Source organism: Electrophorus electricus, chromosome 6 (genome assembly GCF_013358815.1).
Source record: "Electrophorus electricus isolate fEleEle1 chromosome 6, fEleEle1.pri, whole genome shotgun sequence".
In the NCBI taxonomy this organism is placed as follows: Eukaryota; Metazoa; Chordata; class Actinopteri; order Gymnotiformes; family Gymnotidae; genus Electrophorus; species Electrophorus electricus.
The window spans coordinates 7,784,241-7,802,192 of record NC_049540.1 but is presented as its reverse complement, the minus strand read 5'-3'; the positions used below and the strand labels follow the sequence as shown (position 1 = coordinate 7,802,192).

General features: G+C 46.6%; 1 protein-coding gene across 2 annotated transcripts in view; it reads right to left on the bottom strand.

Moving 5' to 3' along the window:
* The window catches only part of dcc (DCC netrin 1 receptor), a 212,284-nt gene extending 197,012 nt beyond the window's left edge, over positions 1 to 15,272 (bottom strand). For both annotated transcript variants that reach the window (XM_035526723.1, XM_035526724.1), the window contains exon 1: positions 14,934 to 15,272. In XM_035526723.1, coding sequence (XP_035382616.1) covers positions 14,934 to 15,024 — 91 coding nt within the window. In that variant the 5' untranslated portion in view covers positions 15,025 to 15,272. The remainder of the gene's footprint in view (positions 1 to 14,933) is intronic.
* Positions 15,273 to 17,952: the final 2,680 nt, after the last annotated feature.

Here is a 17,952-nt window from a genome sequence, read left to right as displayed (position 1 = left end):
TCACAGCGTGGGTTTACAGGCAGTGACAGGGCAATTACCAGGGCCAGATTAGAGCAGCATGGGGGTGGGGGGGGGGGGGAGAGAGAGAGAGAGACAGAGAGAGAGAGAGAGAGAGAGAGAGAGAGAGAAATAACAGAGAGCCCAGGTTGATTATACAGCCCCCTGGGCACAGTGAGCGGCGGGATCAGACGCGTGGCGCTTCGGGGCTCAGGTGGCCAGCACTGGTTACTCAGGCGCGTGTGTGTGTGTGTGTGTCTTCCATAATCCAACACTGCTAGTCTCAATAACCCATCTACCACATTAGCATGAGTGACCTATATTTGAAGGTCCTTGTAGAGATGATCGTGATTATGATTACTGTGATTCAACTGTGCCTGCAACGTCACGAATGGCTATAATCGCTGATTAAAAGTGTCCTTCGGAATAGAAATGATTTCTAGTCCATTAGTGAAGGGCGCGGTGGGTTTTGGCATGGTCTAAATGCAGGTTTATGATCTGGGCAAATGTAATGCCTCATGACTCACGGATCGTTCTGCTCATTATGGCACAGGAGCTTGAGCCTCGGTGCGAAGCAGCCAGCTTCCAGTGGGTCCATTTCCCAAGTGCCACAGAGTCTCACTGTGGGAAAACGAAATAACAACACCTTCCACCTATCTCCATGGTAATGAGGCATGCGAGTGGCACAGAAACAGGAGCCTGTGTGAAGAAGGGAGCATGCAAGCCGTGGTGACCGCCGTCACGGCAACGAGGGGATGCGGTCGCTCTGGCTAAGGATATACAGGTACTCAGGAAAACAAATCACTGTGTAGTTGAGAATCATACAGGACAGAGAGAGAGAGAGGGAGAGAGAGAGAGAGAGAGGGAGGGAGAGAGAGAGAGAGAGAGAATATGTATGCTCTTCAAGCTAATTTCAGCTTCGAGCTTTCTGCCTGGTTTAGCAACTAGGAAATGGATATTACAGTTGTCAGCATCTAAGTTTACTCCACCCAGTCTCTCTCTCACACACACACACACACACACACACACACACACACACACACACACACACACACACACACACACACACACACACACACACAGCCTAGTGGTTGTGTGAGACAGCGCTGGCTAGCGAAGCATGCCTAAATGTGACAGCATTAAACTCTCGCTGCAGTGAAATTAACTCACTGCTCCTCACTGGCTGTTACTCATCCAGAGAAACATTTACATAGAGAGAGAGAGAGAGAGAGAGAGAGAGAGGTATAGAAAGAGAGGAAAAGAGCATGTCCAAAAAAGAGAGAAAGCAAAAATAAAAAGAAGCTAGGCTATAATATTTGACACAACAAACACAGATGCACACTCGTACTTAGTCGGCCCAACACTTAAACGGATATACATGCACTTTCAAAAGGACCTGAAATCAATGCCACCCCCACAAACACAATTATAAAGAGCACTGCAGCGAAGAGACTCACTCATGTGCCTTCCTGTTTCCACCACTACTGGCCAGAACAATCACACATACGCGCACACGCACACACACGCATGCACACACACATGCGCGCGCGTGCACACACACATACACGCACACACACGCACACACACGCGCACACACACACACACACACACACACACATACGCACACACACACACGCGCACACACACACACACACACACACACGCACGCACACACCCTGCTGGGAGTATACCAGGCATGGACAGATGGATGTGTGAGAGGCGATTGTGATGGAAATGAGACCTGACCCTTTGAACAGACGCTGCTTTTTAAACATCTCATGTCATCATCTCACCCTTTATTCTACTGCTGATGTGTGTGTGTGTGTGTGTGTGTGTGTGTGTGTGTGTGTACAGAGGTCTGCTTCTTGCTGTCTCAATTACACTTGCTCCTTTGAATGACACTGCTCATTTGGCTTGTGAGGATGTCATCAGGTGTAACACCTTGGGCTGTCTGCTGTTCAGGCCATACGATTCACCTAAAACAGTCATTCTGTGCTCCACACAGTCAGCATTCAGCGAAAACAACCATATGGGTTATGATGGCCATATGTGATTACACATAATTTGTAAGGCTTGATGTAAAAGAGAGAGAAATGAAACCAAATGGCTCTTGTAGGTAATGCAGTAAATCCAAAATTGATTTGTTACTGGAATCAGTTGCATATTAGCATCTGTATGTAAAAACTATGCGTCTAAATAAATGTTCTGCTTCAGGAAGGAGGTGGTTCGCATATTGTAGCCTCCAGAGGCTGCATAACCGCTCAATAGTTTTGACTTGAAATGTTCATTCATTGAATTGAAAACTCCGACTTGCTGTGTATGTTCCTAAAAGCATGTTTCTGTCCAGAACTATCAACAATCACCCTTTAGGGACGCATTCTCTCTCTCTCTCTCTTTCTCATTCTCACTCTCTCTCACATAAAGTAATTTTATGCATTCCATTTTCAAAGCTATTTCCTACAGTACAGTGTGCTGAAGGTGGAGGCGACGTCCTCGGAGAACCGAGATCCAAAGCAGCTGGACTCTCCAGCTGTGGAACACAACTACAATGCCACTAAAACCAAATGTTTTACCTCCAGGTAAAACACTATTACAGTTCAGTACATTTTTGAGCACAAACAACAATAAAATATCATTACCCACACAAAACGAAGGAGTAAAACATGAGTAAAGAGAGGTGGAACCGCGGCCTAGCTCCACCCCCATTTAATCTACATTCCAAGTCTAAGATGAAACTTTTAATCAACTTTCAGTCTTCAGCCATAGATATTTAATAAACAAAAGGCCAACAATCTCTGCTATGTTCTGCAGTCTGTTCTATAAAGGTTTGAGAGTCTTCGTCCTGCACCCATGTGGTCCATATAGCTGAGTCACTAGCTGTCCTAAAACCAGGACTGAAGACTCACGGCTTTACTGAGCCGCTGAGCACTTAAATATGCATTAAAAAAAACTTTTACTGTCTTCTTCTCTGCTTTAACCAGGGTTTGGGCCTGATAGTATTCTTGACACTAAACTATTTATGCTAGCATTTGATAGAGATAAAGTACTTCTATAAGTCATTCTGTACAAGGGCATCCGCCACATGATGTAAATGTAGGTTCGGGGGTGTGAGTGTGTGTGTGTGTGTGTGTGTGTGTGTGTGTGTGTGTGTGTGTGTGTGTGTGTGTGTGTGTGTGTGTGTGTGTGTGTGTGTGTGCGTGTGAGAGAGAAAAAGAGACCTGGAATTTGTTGACTCATACCTAGCCAGTGGAGTGTGTCAGTGGAAGATGGTGACAGCCCACTTGCTGACAGTGGACCACGATTATCACCAGAGTGGACCTGAAGTAGATCACACTGATAGCAAGAACCTGAGTATACCACACAGGCCAGAAGACAGAGGATCACAGATGAGGGTCTGTTAACACGCATGTGTGCATGCATGCCTTTGTGTGTGTGTGTGTGTGTGTGTGTGTGAGAGAGAAAGAGTGTCTGTGTTTGCATGTGTGTGGGTTAGTGTGAATAAAAACAAGAGTGAGCAGGAAACAGGCATCTCAGGATCTGCTTGGCTGAGTGAACAGTGCTCCATATGTTTGTCTGTCCTTCTTCTTGATGTCTGCTGTGATTTCGTGGATGGATGCGACTACGAGACAACACATAAACAAGTCCCTCACATCACAGCATTCACTCCCCCCCCCCCCAAACACACACACACACACACACACACACACACACAGCAACGAATGTGTGTTGATGTTCAACAGTGCAGTGTAGAAGCCAGTGCCCAGTGGTGTTTGGCTGTGGGTTAAGCTCTGCCTAAAGTGAATCAGCAAGCTAACTGCAGCCAGAACTGCTCCTTCTGCATGACATGGTGGTCTCATGAGTAAAGCACGTTAATGCAGATCTCTACTGTTGTCTCTCTCTCTCTCTCTCCCTCTCTCTCTCTCTCTCTCCCTCTCTCTCTCGCTCTCCCTCTCTCTCTCTCTCGCTCTCCCTCTCTCTCGCTCTCTCTCTCTCTCGCTCTCTCTCTGTCTCTGTCTCTCTCTCTCCCTCTCTCTCTCTCCCTCTCTCTCTCTCTCTCTCTCTCTCTCCCTCTCTCTCCCTCTCTCTCTCTCTCTCTCGCTCTCCCTCTTCCTCTCCCTCTTTCTCACCCATGCTCCTTTATCTTTCTCTCCCTGTTTATACCCCAACCAACCCTGCTTATCTCAATCTCTTTGTTACTTTGTTACTCTCTCTCCATCCCACTCTCTCACTCTCTTCTGATCTCACTCGTCTTCCAGCTCTTTCCCTGTCCATCTCTCTCTCTCTCTCTCTCTCTCTCTCTCTCTCTCTCTCTCTCTCTCTCTCTCTCTCTCTCTCTCTCTCTCTCTCTCTCATCAAGACTGTTATTGATGTGGGCAAAAAGACCCAGAAAGAGTGGCCCTGCGGTGGGATTACTGGGGCCTTTTCCACAGATTGTGATTAGACTTCATTTAAAAGACAAGTCAGGCCCTCTGAAACCTCCGACTGGACAGTTTTTGTACAAATGTCCTGTGACCGTATTAAATATGCCTTCACCAAATGGGAAGTATTCAGTCTGCGCAGTGAGATTGATGTTGCTGGGGAAAGGCAGCAAGTTTGGAGGGTTCTGTCCACTGTGACTGGACAAGCAGTGGCTCGTGTGCAGATGTTTTGTGGGCTTAGAGAAACCATTTTCTTGCTTTTTTCCCCTGTTTTTGAGCATACAGGACTTAAGCTGCTTTTTGGTTTGTTAAGCACTGTGTTTCAAAAATGTTATGAAGATTTTACATCCCATTGCTTTAATTTTGGTGCAGGTTACAGTCTGGGAGAGAAGGTGAAGTGGCAGCTGTTTAACCTTTTGGTTGGACATGAAAAACTTTATTTACAATTGGAGAACAAACAGGGAAACAGATCTGCTCAGGAACCTTTGCCATGGTTCCTAGATCTGGTTTTTTGGACTTTTCGTTTGGGTTTTACAAGACTATGAGTGATACAGAGAGTCTGAACTACAGTGCTGCTATAATGATGTTGATCGTACTGTGGCAGAGAGGGAACAATATGTTGCAAATGAGTAGCTACATTTCTAGGAAGGAAAGGTGAGTGTGTTAAGTGCTCTATAAAAGGAACATAAAAGGGACATAAGCTGTCTCAATAAATATAAAAATCAATGAAATTCAATATAGTGTTGCATGAATGTTACAAGGTACATTACTGTCAAAACAAATTAGCATGAACAAGAAAGGGGAAATAAATTGGAATAAATTAATTACACATTATGCTGTTTACATGATCAGTCCAGACTTCTCTCCCAAGATACAGGGACATTTTCTTTATTGTATTCTAGAAAGTCTCTCTCTCTCATTCATCTATACTGTAGACTGGTGGGTTTCAGGCATCCATGTTGATCATGCACAGTTAATTACTGTGCTGTTTCTCTGTCTGTCTGCTGAGCAGAGATGATATCTGTCCCCTTCCTGAGGCTGGTGAGGACAGTCAGTGAGCCAGCTGCCACCTTCCTAACACAAACTGCATTAAACTCCCTGTAGCCAGAACACAGCCTCACCACCACCACACTCCCTGTGTCTCTCTCCCTCTCCCTATGTCTCTCTCCCTCTCCCTATGTCTCTCTCACACTCCCTATGTCTCTCTCACGCTCCCTATGTCTCTCTCCCTCTCCCTATGTCTCTCTCCCTCTCCCTATGTCTCTCTTCCTCTCCCTATGTCTCTCTCACGCTCCCTATGTCTCTCTCCCTCTCCCTATGTCTCTCTCATGCTCCCTGTGTCTCTCCCTCTCCCTATGTCTCTCTCCCTCTCCCTGTCTCTCTCACGCTCCCTATGTCTCTCTCACGCTCCCTATGTCTCTCTCCCTCTCCCTGTGTCTCTCTCCCTCTCCCTATGTCTCTCTCATGCTCCCTGTCTCTCTTCCTCTCCCTATGTCTCTCTCACGCTCCCTATGTCTCTCTCACGCTCCCTGTCTCTCTCCCTCTCCCTATGTCTCTCTCCCTCTCCCTATGTCTCTCTCCCTCTCCCTGTGTCTCTCTCCCTCTCCCTATGTCTCTCTCATGCTCCCTGTCTCTCTCCCTCTCCCTATGTCTCTCTCCCTCTCCCTACGTCTCTCTCACGCTCCCTGTCTCTCTCCCTCTCCCTATGTCTCTCTCATGCTCCCTGTCTCTCTCCCTCTCCCTATGTCTCTCTCCCTCTCCCTGTGTCTCTCTCCCTCACCCTATGTCTCTCTCCCTCTACCTTTCTTGCTCTCTAGCTTTCTCTCTCTCTGTCTCTCTAGGTCTCCCTTCTCAGTTTCCTAGTTGCTAAACCAGGCAGATAGCTTGAAGCTGAAAAGTGCTTGAAGAGCATACATACCCCCATCCTCCAGTTCAACTCAATTCAATTCAATTCAATACAGTTCAGTTCAAAGGTGCTTTATTGGCATGATAAATATTTAGACTTGTATTTCCAAAGCTGTGATGAAGAAATTAAGAGCAAAGAATAGTAAACAAAAGTAAAATAGACAAATTGATTAAAGTAGCAAGTAGAGATTATTATATTAAATTACATAACAGCAACAGCAATAATAATTATTGTGGTTGTTATTGTCATTGTTATTATTGTGATTTTTCTCTCTCTCTCAGGGTTATGGTTTTATGCATGTGACTGGCAGAGTGGTGGTGGTAAACTAGCTCTCCCTGCTGTCCAGACTAACAGCTCTCTCTTAATTGAAGTAAGTGCAGCGCTGTCTGCCTGCTGTCTGCCAGCAACAGGTGGCTTCTATACCCACTGAGGCTCTCTCTTGGTTTGCCACACTCTGCAGCGAGGAATAGCTGTAATCCTCTCACATATGAAAAGTAATAAAGGCATGCAGTCTTATGCTTTGCATACGGAGAATGACGACATTATGAGTCACTGAGTTAAAGCGTAGCTGGGCCACAGTTGCAGTCACGTTGGTTATGTTTGGTCGTGCTGAGGAGCGCTAAACCTCAGACATGTGCACATTAAGGTTTAAATGGGCTAATGTATGTGGTCAAGCAGGAGGGTGTTGATTATGGCTGATAATCAACCAGTCACCTGCTAAGCAGTGTATTTATGCAGTAGTCTCCATTCTGGCTGTTCACTCACAGTGAATCATTTGTTTGTTTCAATCCCAGAATACAAATGGTGTGCTGTGGTAATAATTGTATTCTGTGTGCGTTGTGAACACTGTGAAGTCAGAGAGCTGGTTCACGCTCACTGCATCTGTCCAGCAGGCCAGAACACATACACACACACACACACACACACACACACACACACACACACACACACACAAACACACACGCAGACACATAGAGTGAGCTTCCCTATGTATGAGTGTGTTTGTGTGTGTGTGTGCGTGTGTGCGTGTGTGTGTGTATGTGTGTGTGTGTAAAGCCTGTCTAAGGCACCAATGTGTGAATGTGACTGGTAATAGTCTCATTAAGGCAATTTCAGATTGTTTTCCACCTCTTCAGCTTTTAAGAAAAACAGAGTGGCAAACGTGGAATAATTGTGCAGGTAAGACAGAGGTAGCTGAACTGAGGGCCTTGTTTGTAATGCATATTTAAAAGCCTTTCTGGATTGTGAGTGTATGCTGGGACAGTAAGTTCTATTTGATGGGCAAGCAGAGTGAAGTCTCCCAGGCAGGAGCGGAGGCCAGGTAATAGATGGTGTTATCTACATGGCTGAAGGGCTCAGGAATCAAGCAGCCTGCAGAGAGCCTGCAGTGTCAGAGCTAGTGTGTACAGACTGATCTCAGACTTCACAGGCGTTTACAGAGGGAGAAACAGGCAGAGAGAGGAGAAGAGAGAGAGAAGGAGACAGAGAAAAAGAGAGAGGGAAATGGGTTGCGTTCTCTCTCGGATGCATAAAGCGGGGAACAATGTCTCCATGTTTCTAGATGTGTCTTTGGGCACTTCGAAAATGTTTTCATTAAAATCTATCTATAATAGTGTGAAGTAGGACACGTCCCAAATGGATCTCGCGCTGGAACGGTGACGGCCTCCACCTCAGCTGTGACGCTTTCATCCACTTCTAGTCTCCTCTCTCTCCTTTTGAAAAAGGTTCAGAGAAGCACTCGCAGCCAGGAGCACAGTCCGAAGCCTTTCCACATCTCCAGCGTCTTCAGGGCCGCTTGTTCTCGTACAGGTCCCTGACGGCCCCCTTCTGCACAAGATCGGTACCGCTGCCTTACTTCGCCCATCCTGAGCACCCACTGGGAGGGCCTGTAAGGTGGGCCTCTAAGGTGGGCCTGTAAGGTGGGCCTCTAAGGTGGGCCTGTAAGATGTACCTTACGAGCGCCCGTGTTTCCATTAACCTTCGCTCAGGGTCCTAATTCAGCAAGCGCGCTGCATCTCCCTCCACTCCAATGCTGAACAAATGAGCTAAGCTCCCTCTCCCGGCCTCTGTTAGCCCGGCTGTTGATTCAGACCGCTCACCAACGAGCCCCAGCTTTCAGCTTGCAGGGAGCAAAGCAGAATGGTGCACAGTCTTACACACACACACACACACACACACACACACACTCTGCTCCGAGCCTGTTTGCACAAACGTCAAACACTGTTAGCTGTCGAGGGAAGCCACATTCGGGGTAAAGCCTGACGTCGCTGAAGGTGGCGTTCAAAACAGCCACATCTCTGCCTCTCATGTCACTTCTGCCGTAACGTGGACACCGGGCTACACTACCCACCCCCCGCCTGCTGCTTCTCCACTCAAATCTGCAGCTGAGCACGATGGGAATGAGCAGGACATAATCACTGTGCTCTGATTAGGGCGGGTTACGCTCGACAACCACAAAGACTCACTGCCCCGTGTGATTACAGTGCTTGAACTGCCAGCATAAGGACACGGCCTTTTACTTCCTCTTACTTATAATGAGCAGGTAATCAGGGTAGAAATCTCATCGACCATATGTCCCCCTCCCCGTCTTCAAGGTGTTTCCCACAGCCACACCACAGTCTCTGTACACGCTTGGTCCTCCAACGCGCTCTGCCGTTGCTCCACCCCTCGGTTTGGCCTCGCTGTCAGCCTCCTTCAGCGCAGGGCCACGACGTGACTGCAGATCCCGTCGACTCGCTGAACCCACCGACCGCGTCGCGGCTAACGCTGACAAACTGGCATCCTGTGACCATGCGTTTAGAGAAGCGTCATGCACTGCACGCATGCAGGTAGCGCCAGACGCCCGGCGCATCTGCGTAAACACCCAGCTGACTTTATCTTCCAAGCTCCAACTCTCTAAATTCACATATCGGGGTAGAAGCCCTAGATCGAGCCCTTTGTTCCCCTGGTGCTGTGATCCTCTCACTTTGCCCTCTTTTTGTACTTGTGTGTCATTGCTTTGACTTTACATGTCTCTGTAAATCATTAGCTACAGGAAGAAAATGCTGCTGTATAATTGGCTGGCAAGACTATGTCCTCGAGTCCTTGAGTCAACAGTTTATGACAAATTACATCATGAGTTATTATTACGCGAGTTAAGTCACATTGTTACACAGAGAAAACAGCACGGATACGTTTCGTATGCTGGTTATTTGAGCTTACAGTCAGGCTGAGTTGCATTAACGTGAGCGCTAATCAGTGCACCCTGCCCGGACTGAACCACGCCTCATAAGCGAGGCGGGAGCAAACTAACAGCCGCAGTGCCGGCTTCTCCAGAGAGGTGACCGTGGACGTGGTGGACAGAGCCAGCATGAATAAACACCTCAGGTAGACTGACCCCAGAACAGCCGTAGCACCTCACGCTGGCCGCCGGATTTACGGCGGGCTGACCTCAAACCAGGCATTCCGTCTTGCAGCGTGGGACATGGGCGGCTGAATTTATGGCCACTTACGGGGATTAGCAAATGCTACAGGCTTTATGGTTCAGGCCTCCAGCTCTCCAATCACACAGCGGCGGTGCCGGGGGGGGGGGGGCGACTGGGTGGACAGGCTGGACCGAACACACTAATGAAAGGCAAAGCATGCAGACAAGGGCCGAGTTTTGTCATTGGAAGCCTGATTAGATGTTGAGCTGAAGCCCACTTGAAATGTTTTATGATAATGATGGTGTGAGCAGACTTGACATTTGGGGTTTTTTTTAATTCCTTTTTTTCTCCTCAAGCATCAGTTCCTCTCTGAATGGCGCTAAGCTGATAGCGACAGCGCTAAGAGCTCAGGCATTTTACAGCATTCTAAGTAGAGCTTTAGTACTGCTGTCAATGGGAACTGGTGAAAGAGGAATCCATTGCAATTAAAGTGCTGTTTCCCAAAGAGGGACCGTCCCAAGAATATATAAATTAATTGTATAACTTTTAAAAGGGGTTTAATGAGTGACATTAAAGCAAGTGCATACCACACCACATTCATAATCCTAATAGAAGAATACTCAAGATTCACCCCAACAAACAAAATCAGTTAAATAATATTTTATATATGTTTGATAGAGGCACCAAATACATTACAGAGGCTAAATTCCAAAAAAGAAATTAGGAAAAGACACAAACCTGCACAGTGAAAAGGATTGGTTGTGTGAGAGCTCGCCAATGCCTCGCCAAGTATACCTGCAACTCACTAGTGAAACGTCTCACAGTTGTCCCAGACTACAGTAGCACTGAAAACACTGGAATCAGAAACTCGCTGCTTCCAGAGCCCTGCTTCACTGCCTCTGTCTTACAGCCCAGTTCTAGATTTCTCCAGACTACAGAAAACAGGATGGGCTTTCACTTACCTAAGAACTTAATTAATATTAATTAGGCCTGCATGATTAGAACTGCAAACAACTGTGATTATGATTGAGTGATTGTGAATATTTGGGGTGATTAATGATGACTAGTTTATTTCAGTACCTTTGTCATAGCACAACCTACAGAAACATAAAAACAGGCCGAGTGAACTCCAGGGACCGATCAAAAACACTGAACCCTAAAGCAGGAGCATGAGAGGTCAGAGATCAAACACTGAAAACACCTCTGATTGGTTACTCATCGTGGGCAGCAGTCCTGCTTCTCACTAGAAATATCTGGATGTCAGACACCAGATGTAGTACCAACAATGCACTACTGCAGTCACAGAAGAACTAAAAGCATAAATAATGCAGGCCTGGGTCAAAGAGCATATGAAATGTTTACCCTTTTCTCCAAAGGAACTCAGTTAGGACTGAACACAATGCTCAGAGGCCCAACAGTGATAACTTGCCAGTAATGGGGCTTGAACTGGCAACCTTCAGATTATAAGTAAAGTACCTTAACCACTGAGCTACCAATGTGCCTTCTGAATGAGCACACCTGAGATGGGCATGATAAGCACCATTAAATGTACACGCTGACTATATACAGTAGGGCATTAAGAGACTACTGGTCTAGTAGTGCAATCTGACAGCACAGCGTATATTTGTGAACCCTCCTTTCCAACTTAGCATTCAGAGTATCAAGTGACGGACTTTCATCACAATTACAAGGCATCCACCCTGACACTCGAATAGGAATTAAAAATAAAATAATGCGGAAAATTGAGCTAAATTGTTATTTAAAACACACTGCAGAATAGAGAATGAAACCAGTTAGTCGATACATGTGTTATAAACACAGCGGTATTCATCAAGAAATGTGCGGCATCAAACGCAAAAATCTTCCAATTAGTTTTTGAAATTCGGTCATCTGCAGACTCCAGAAAACAAACCCATAGTCATTTGCAGTCCACAGAAAGATAAAGTCGCGTGTTGTGGGGGGGGGGGGGGGGGGGGGGGGTTGAACAGCTGGTCCCCATCTCCCTATTCCTATTCAAATGTGTTCAAGCATCGAGACGAACCATTGTTTTGGCAAAACGGCAGCGGCCAGATGAGGAAACCTCTCTGCTGACACGAGAGAGAAACAAAGAACCCAAACAAGAGAAAAAGAAAGAAACGCTAATTAATCCTCAGATGTGTTACAGTCTCCCTACGCGCCCTTACCCCAACGAGAGCCGTGCTATTAATAGAACGAGAATTCCAAACAGCTTGTGGATCAAAGTGCCCGAGATTCCGCGTGGAGCCGGCAGTATCAATACCCCATTACGGCGCACCAAGGGGTCCAGTGATTCATGCTCATTGGTGAAACGTGGCATCATTCATCAAGGCGCATCAAGGAAAGAGAAGTGTCTGCTTATTAGAGCATCAGAAGAGGTTGGGCTGCCAGGACAGCAGATAGAGCAGGACACGCCAGAAGCAGGACATATTCACAGACGCAGGACTCACAGCTGCAGGACACATGCACAGGTGTGCACAGGTAACAGCTGGGAGGTGTGGTTTCTGATGGGCCTGCCAGGGGGCGGGGCCATGGGTGGAGCTTGAACTGGGTGCAGGGTAGAAAGTCTTCATGCAGGCTACCAAAACCTACACTAACCAAATATACAGAACTGTAAATGTAAAACTTAGGACAGGATGGAAAATGACCATGAATGGTCTATTTGAGCAATCACACAGTACAAAACTGTTTCTGCTTTGAAAAATGTAACACCAATGAGGATATATGAATGTTACCATATTTAATTCATTTTGTTGTATCACCACAAATGTGTTTAATGCGATAACAAGCAGTAGCTGGATGTGTTTTTAATGTATTAGACATATTCTGATTGACTGTTGAAAATGCGCTGCATGATTCCATGGAATCGGTCCATTTAGCCTGTGCAGAACAGTGGAATCTTTGGAAGCAGCATGTTCACAGCTGTGTATACTTTTAACAAGCCAAAGTAGAAATGAAAATGATCAAAAATTGTGTATAAATTATTTATGAAATGTAAAACAATAAGTTAAAGCTTTACAAATACTGCTTTCTGGAGGCTTCTCTGCATAGTTGGCCAATTGTATCCACTTAAGCTCTGCCAGGAATATTGGGTCCCATGAAAAGATACCACACTGATCTCCAATGAAAAAATTGAACTAATGTTCTGTTAATTTTGTAAGGCCCCTATCAGTCACAGGGTCTTAAAATCCTGCACCTTCCCCTATATGTGCCCCTGGTTTCAACATTCTCTAGGTTTCCCCAGGAACCCTTTCCGGAATTTTCCACTAGAATACGGACATGTTCAAACCTAAGCTACAACCCATACTCCAAAGGCATCCATTAGCAGAACTCCTAGTGCCAAAACATAATGGGAACATTAAAAAAATGTATAAACATGGTATGAGTGAATCAGCTGTTTCCAACAGTTCGCTCTTAAGTTTTAAACTCATGCATCTGCTCTGCTACTTTCCCATGTGATTCAGTAAGATGGGAGAAAGGGATGATTGTGCCTCTGAAATACTCGGTGCGCTGGAGTAATACTGACATGACCTCTGATATCAGCATCCGCACGGAAGTGCCAAAAACAGGAAATACGTTCACAAGAAAGCAGACTTAAGCTCCAGCCTTTGCAAGCTATTCTACATCTGTTCATCTATGGGACAGAGAGATTCTGCGCTCTCTCTCTCTCTCTCTCTCTCTCTCTCTCTCTCTCTCTCTCTCTCTCTCTCTCTCTCTCTCTGTGTGTGTGTGTGTGTGTGTCGTGCTGGTCAAAAGTAAGAGGAGAAAAAGCAGCGAAGGAACCGCGCGCCACAGGCTTGATGATAGCGACAAACACACAATGAAATGCACAATGACGCGCACGCACGGATAACGGTAATTGTGAAGCACTGTGGTGAGTAGAAAGGTGAGGACGCGCCGGGTGACTGCGGCGGAACAGTGCTCCTCTTGTGGCATAATGGACGAAATACAAAACAGTCACCGACAGCCTTTTTTTCCCCTGAGTGAACGATAAAAAAAGCTCCGTTTGCTTCAAATTGGATTGCTAGAGATTCAGGTAACTGATGGACAGAAACCAATTTGTTGTGCCGATGGACATATTGTCCTACCGGTGAAAAATGCAGCTCCTGAAGCCGGTCGCGCTCGCTCCGCTATCGCTGTAGCACGCGCGCACGCACACTCGCGCGGACTTGAATACTTAATTAACTCCAAGTATCCAAATTGCTCTGAATCGATCACTGACAGAAATGAGAGGTGGCGCATCAACAGCGAGACGGTGAATAAAACTACGGACGCCAAAAAGGCACGGTACTTTTTTTTTTTTAGATTATTCACTATTCATTTTTGAGTTATTATGAAATTGCTTTTCGTACAGGCGAAAGCAAAACGACTCCAAGCCACTTTCTCGGCTTGGACATCAGAAGACAGTGACTTTTCTGGACAGGGTAGCTTCGGTACAGTCCGCCCTAGTCTTGTCTCCTTTAGCGCTAACCGAGACCAGGAGGCACCCGCTGCCAGTTCAGCGAGGAGGACGGTGGCACGCGGGTCTGGATAGAACCGGCACCGTCTAGCAGCGACCGTATGACAGCACGCATGCAGAAAGGCAGAAAGCAGACCGCCAGGTGACAGATGCATTACTTCGACTCGTTGGTCATGTTATACCGGGACCGTGCCTTTGAAGCGCGCGAGCGTCCAGGTCACCGATCCGTTTCGTGGGTGATGCGGGAACAGTCTTCACGGGGACCTGCATTGTCACACAAATAGTTTTCGAAATGCACATGAATAAAGGGGTTGATTTACGATGATTAAGGTCGGTCATCCACGGGGTCTATTATGCGCCGGCGTCACGAGGCATGCATCAATCAACGGCGTCTACTAGTTAAACTTGAAGGAAACAAATAGATGGCACGTGTTCAGTGTTGTGCTTTAAAGGGAAATAAAACACACCGTTATTCATTAGTCTCCAATAGACCACTGCAAAGAGAACCTCGCCAAGACACGAGAGCTTTAGAAGCTACAAAATGCTGCAAGTGCTGCACCAGTCTACTCCAAAATTTAAAAAGTACTTTGAAAGATTCTCGGCAATTACGTTTGAAATGATCCAGAATCCTGGTATACAAATGAAAATAGAACACAGCATCAAATATGGGATGCCAAATTTGTGAAACGCACCAGACTCGATGACTGAAATAACGAGTGTTTCCTAAGACTTACCCAGCGTTGTAGAGATGCCACAGAGAAAATATAGCCAAAATACAACAGACAGAAGTCTTTTCAGATAAATACATCCACGAGGGCGCTGCATAATTTTGCTTAACGGCAGAGCGCCTGGGTCCCAGTGTCACAGCAAATCCGGTTTTAATCACACCGTAAAATTCAATTCATCAGCTCCGAGTAAATGGGAAACGATAGCCAAGAACGCTGCGAGTGTACGCAAGAGGGTTGCGACGGCTCGTACTCTCCACAGTTAAACGGAAGCGTTAAAAGCATCGCCTCTCCATCCTTGCTGTGGAGACTCGCGCGAGGACGCGCGGCGCTTCACTTGTTACGGCAGCTAGCGGTCCACGGGCTCCGCGCGCGCACAGAGTGGGTTATGCGAATTCATTGATCTAAAGAGGGCAGGAAAAAGCCTGGGACGGATTTCCAGGGAATGGACTGGAACGGGATATTGATTGGCGAGAGAAGGTAAACGGGGTGCGCTCTGAATTTGGTGCGCACGAGGGGTAAGGGGAGAGCTCGCCCGCCATCTGTGGTCAAAAGACGAACAATGAGACGCGATTCGCAGTTTCTGATGCCTAAAATACATACTTGTTTTAATGACGTCCATTTTGCCTTATTCATCATAGTTGTCTGTTTTAAAATATTTTTATAATTTTGCGTGTGAAAGTAGCAGATCGTGTGAAACACTCAAGGCGCACGTTTTTTGTTTTTTTTTTAAAGTAAATTAACAACATAAAATAATAGATCCTGGTCAAACATCCTTATGTAAAACAGCGAGTACCATAATTTATACGCCGCCCTTTAATTTTATCTTAACATTCACCTAATTATAAAGGAAATTTGTATGTGGGGGCCTCAGATTAAGTGTTGTTGACCAGAAATGTACTCTATTTTTATGAGCCTGTTTACACAGCGTCAGGAGAAGGCGACTGTAGGTTTTTGTTTGTTCCTCTCGTATTGACGGAGAGAATAACATTCTCCTCTCGCCCACACGGACCTAATTAGTTGTGTATGTTTCCGAAGCTGCCTAAACCCAAGATCCTGCTATCACTACACATACGTGCAGCGGTACAGCCACAGCTATACTCTAATGACTAACGCGCTTGCGTGCGTGCGTGTGTGTGTGTGTGTGTGTGTCAATGTATGTGGGGGTCAATGTATGTGTGTGTAGAGTGGGCGTCGGGTGTGTGTGTGTGGGGGGGGAGGCTTGACAACTGCCCTGTTTGTTAAATGTTCCCCCCCCCCCCCCCCCCCGTTCCTTGGCCCCTTGAACACCAAAAAGTAAATTCAGATATAATGATACATATTCTCTTCGTTTTTAAATACAGCGATGTTTAAACATGTTATTTAAAATAGTCATTCAAAAAGTTGAACTGTTTGCAGGTAATTTCAATTTATCTTTAATTTTACCAATGACCAGCAAGCTAACAGCTGTGTTACCCATGGTAATGAATACCTTGCTATATATTTACATACACATCATTATATCCTTAATTCTTTCCAAGCAGCGTATGTATGCTCACCCATCTTTATTTGATTAAATCACAATTGCTTTCTTTCTTTTTATCTCCTGCCCTGCAGTCATTATAGGGGAAGCTCAAATGGGGGCAATTAACAGGGTGGTAGAGCAACCATAGGAGCCTGCTACCACTGAACAAATACACACATGCAGAATGCTTTAGCTCACACCTCTCTGTTTTGTCTATCCCGGCATGAGGTTGATGAAGAGAGATGATTATAGGAGAGAAATCAGGAGAAAAGAGAGAGCGTGAGAGAGAGAGAGCGTGAGGGAGAGAAATTACCTAATAGACTGCTTATCACATTGTGAATTAACCCCCCATTGTACAAATTGGGTACAGTGTCACTCAGTTGCCTGTGACACAGTAAACATCTCTTTCCCCCGTGCAGGAAGGCACAATAATGGACAGTTAAGGGGTGTGTGAGGAGGAGGATGAGAGTGCACAGCTGTGCGGGACAGGGCTCGGAGTGCGTTGGCTGAGTGTAACAGCGGCAGGGGCACCGCGGGGAGGAGAGGGTGTCTGGGAGTGGATTACTTGTCATCACGGTTCAGGGAATTTTTCGGGCCACCTGGTCTCCTAGACAAAGAGAAAAAAACTGGCCCCACTCAGGTCCAGTTTGGCATTTTAAGGGTAAACTGTATGCTGAAGAGATAGTGAAGCAGTTATACACAATCAGCCTGGTTTGGGTAGAATAGGTCCCCTGAGTGTTTAGGGACGATACCATTTAGGGAGCAGTTTGCCGTGTGCCTTTCAGCACACTAGGGCAACAAAAGATGCATTTCCCACTCAATCTCCAGTCCTTTGATACCCAGAGAGAGAGAGAGAGAGAGAGAGAGAGAGAGAGAGAGAGAGAGAGAAATACAGAAAGAGTGCACGATAGACTCTGAGTGAAGAAGTAGCCTAAATGTGGTTACTGAGGGAGTGAAAACGAGCAGTCTCTCTGGAGGAGAGAGAGAGCAGTCTCACGGGGGGAGAGAGAGAGCAGTCTCTCTGGAGGAGAGAGAGAGAGCAGTCTCACGGGGGGAGAGAGAGCAGTCTCTCTGGAGGAGAGAGAGAGCAGTCTCACTGGAGGAGAGAGAGAGCAGCCTCTCTGGAGGAGAGAGAGAGAGCAGTCTCACTGGAGGAGAGAGAGAGCAGACTCTCTGGAGGAGAGAGAGAGCAGACTCTATGGGGGAGAGAGAGCAGTCTCTGGAGGAGAGAGAAAGAGCAGTCTCACTGGAGGAGAGAGCAGTCTCACGGGGGGAGAGAGAGAGCAGACTCTCTGGAGGAGAGAGAGAGCAGTCTCACTGGAGGAGAGAGAGAGCAGTCTCACGGGGGGAGAGAGAGCAGACTCTCTGGGGGAGAGAGAGAGCAGACTCTCTGGGGGAGAGAGAGAGAGCAGACTCTCTGGGGGAGAGAGAGGGAAAGCAGACTCACTGGCAGGAAAAGAGCTCATCTGGCCTCTAGTTCACCCTGTCACATGCTTGTGTGCTGTCAGTGCTGCTGGTCTGATC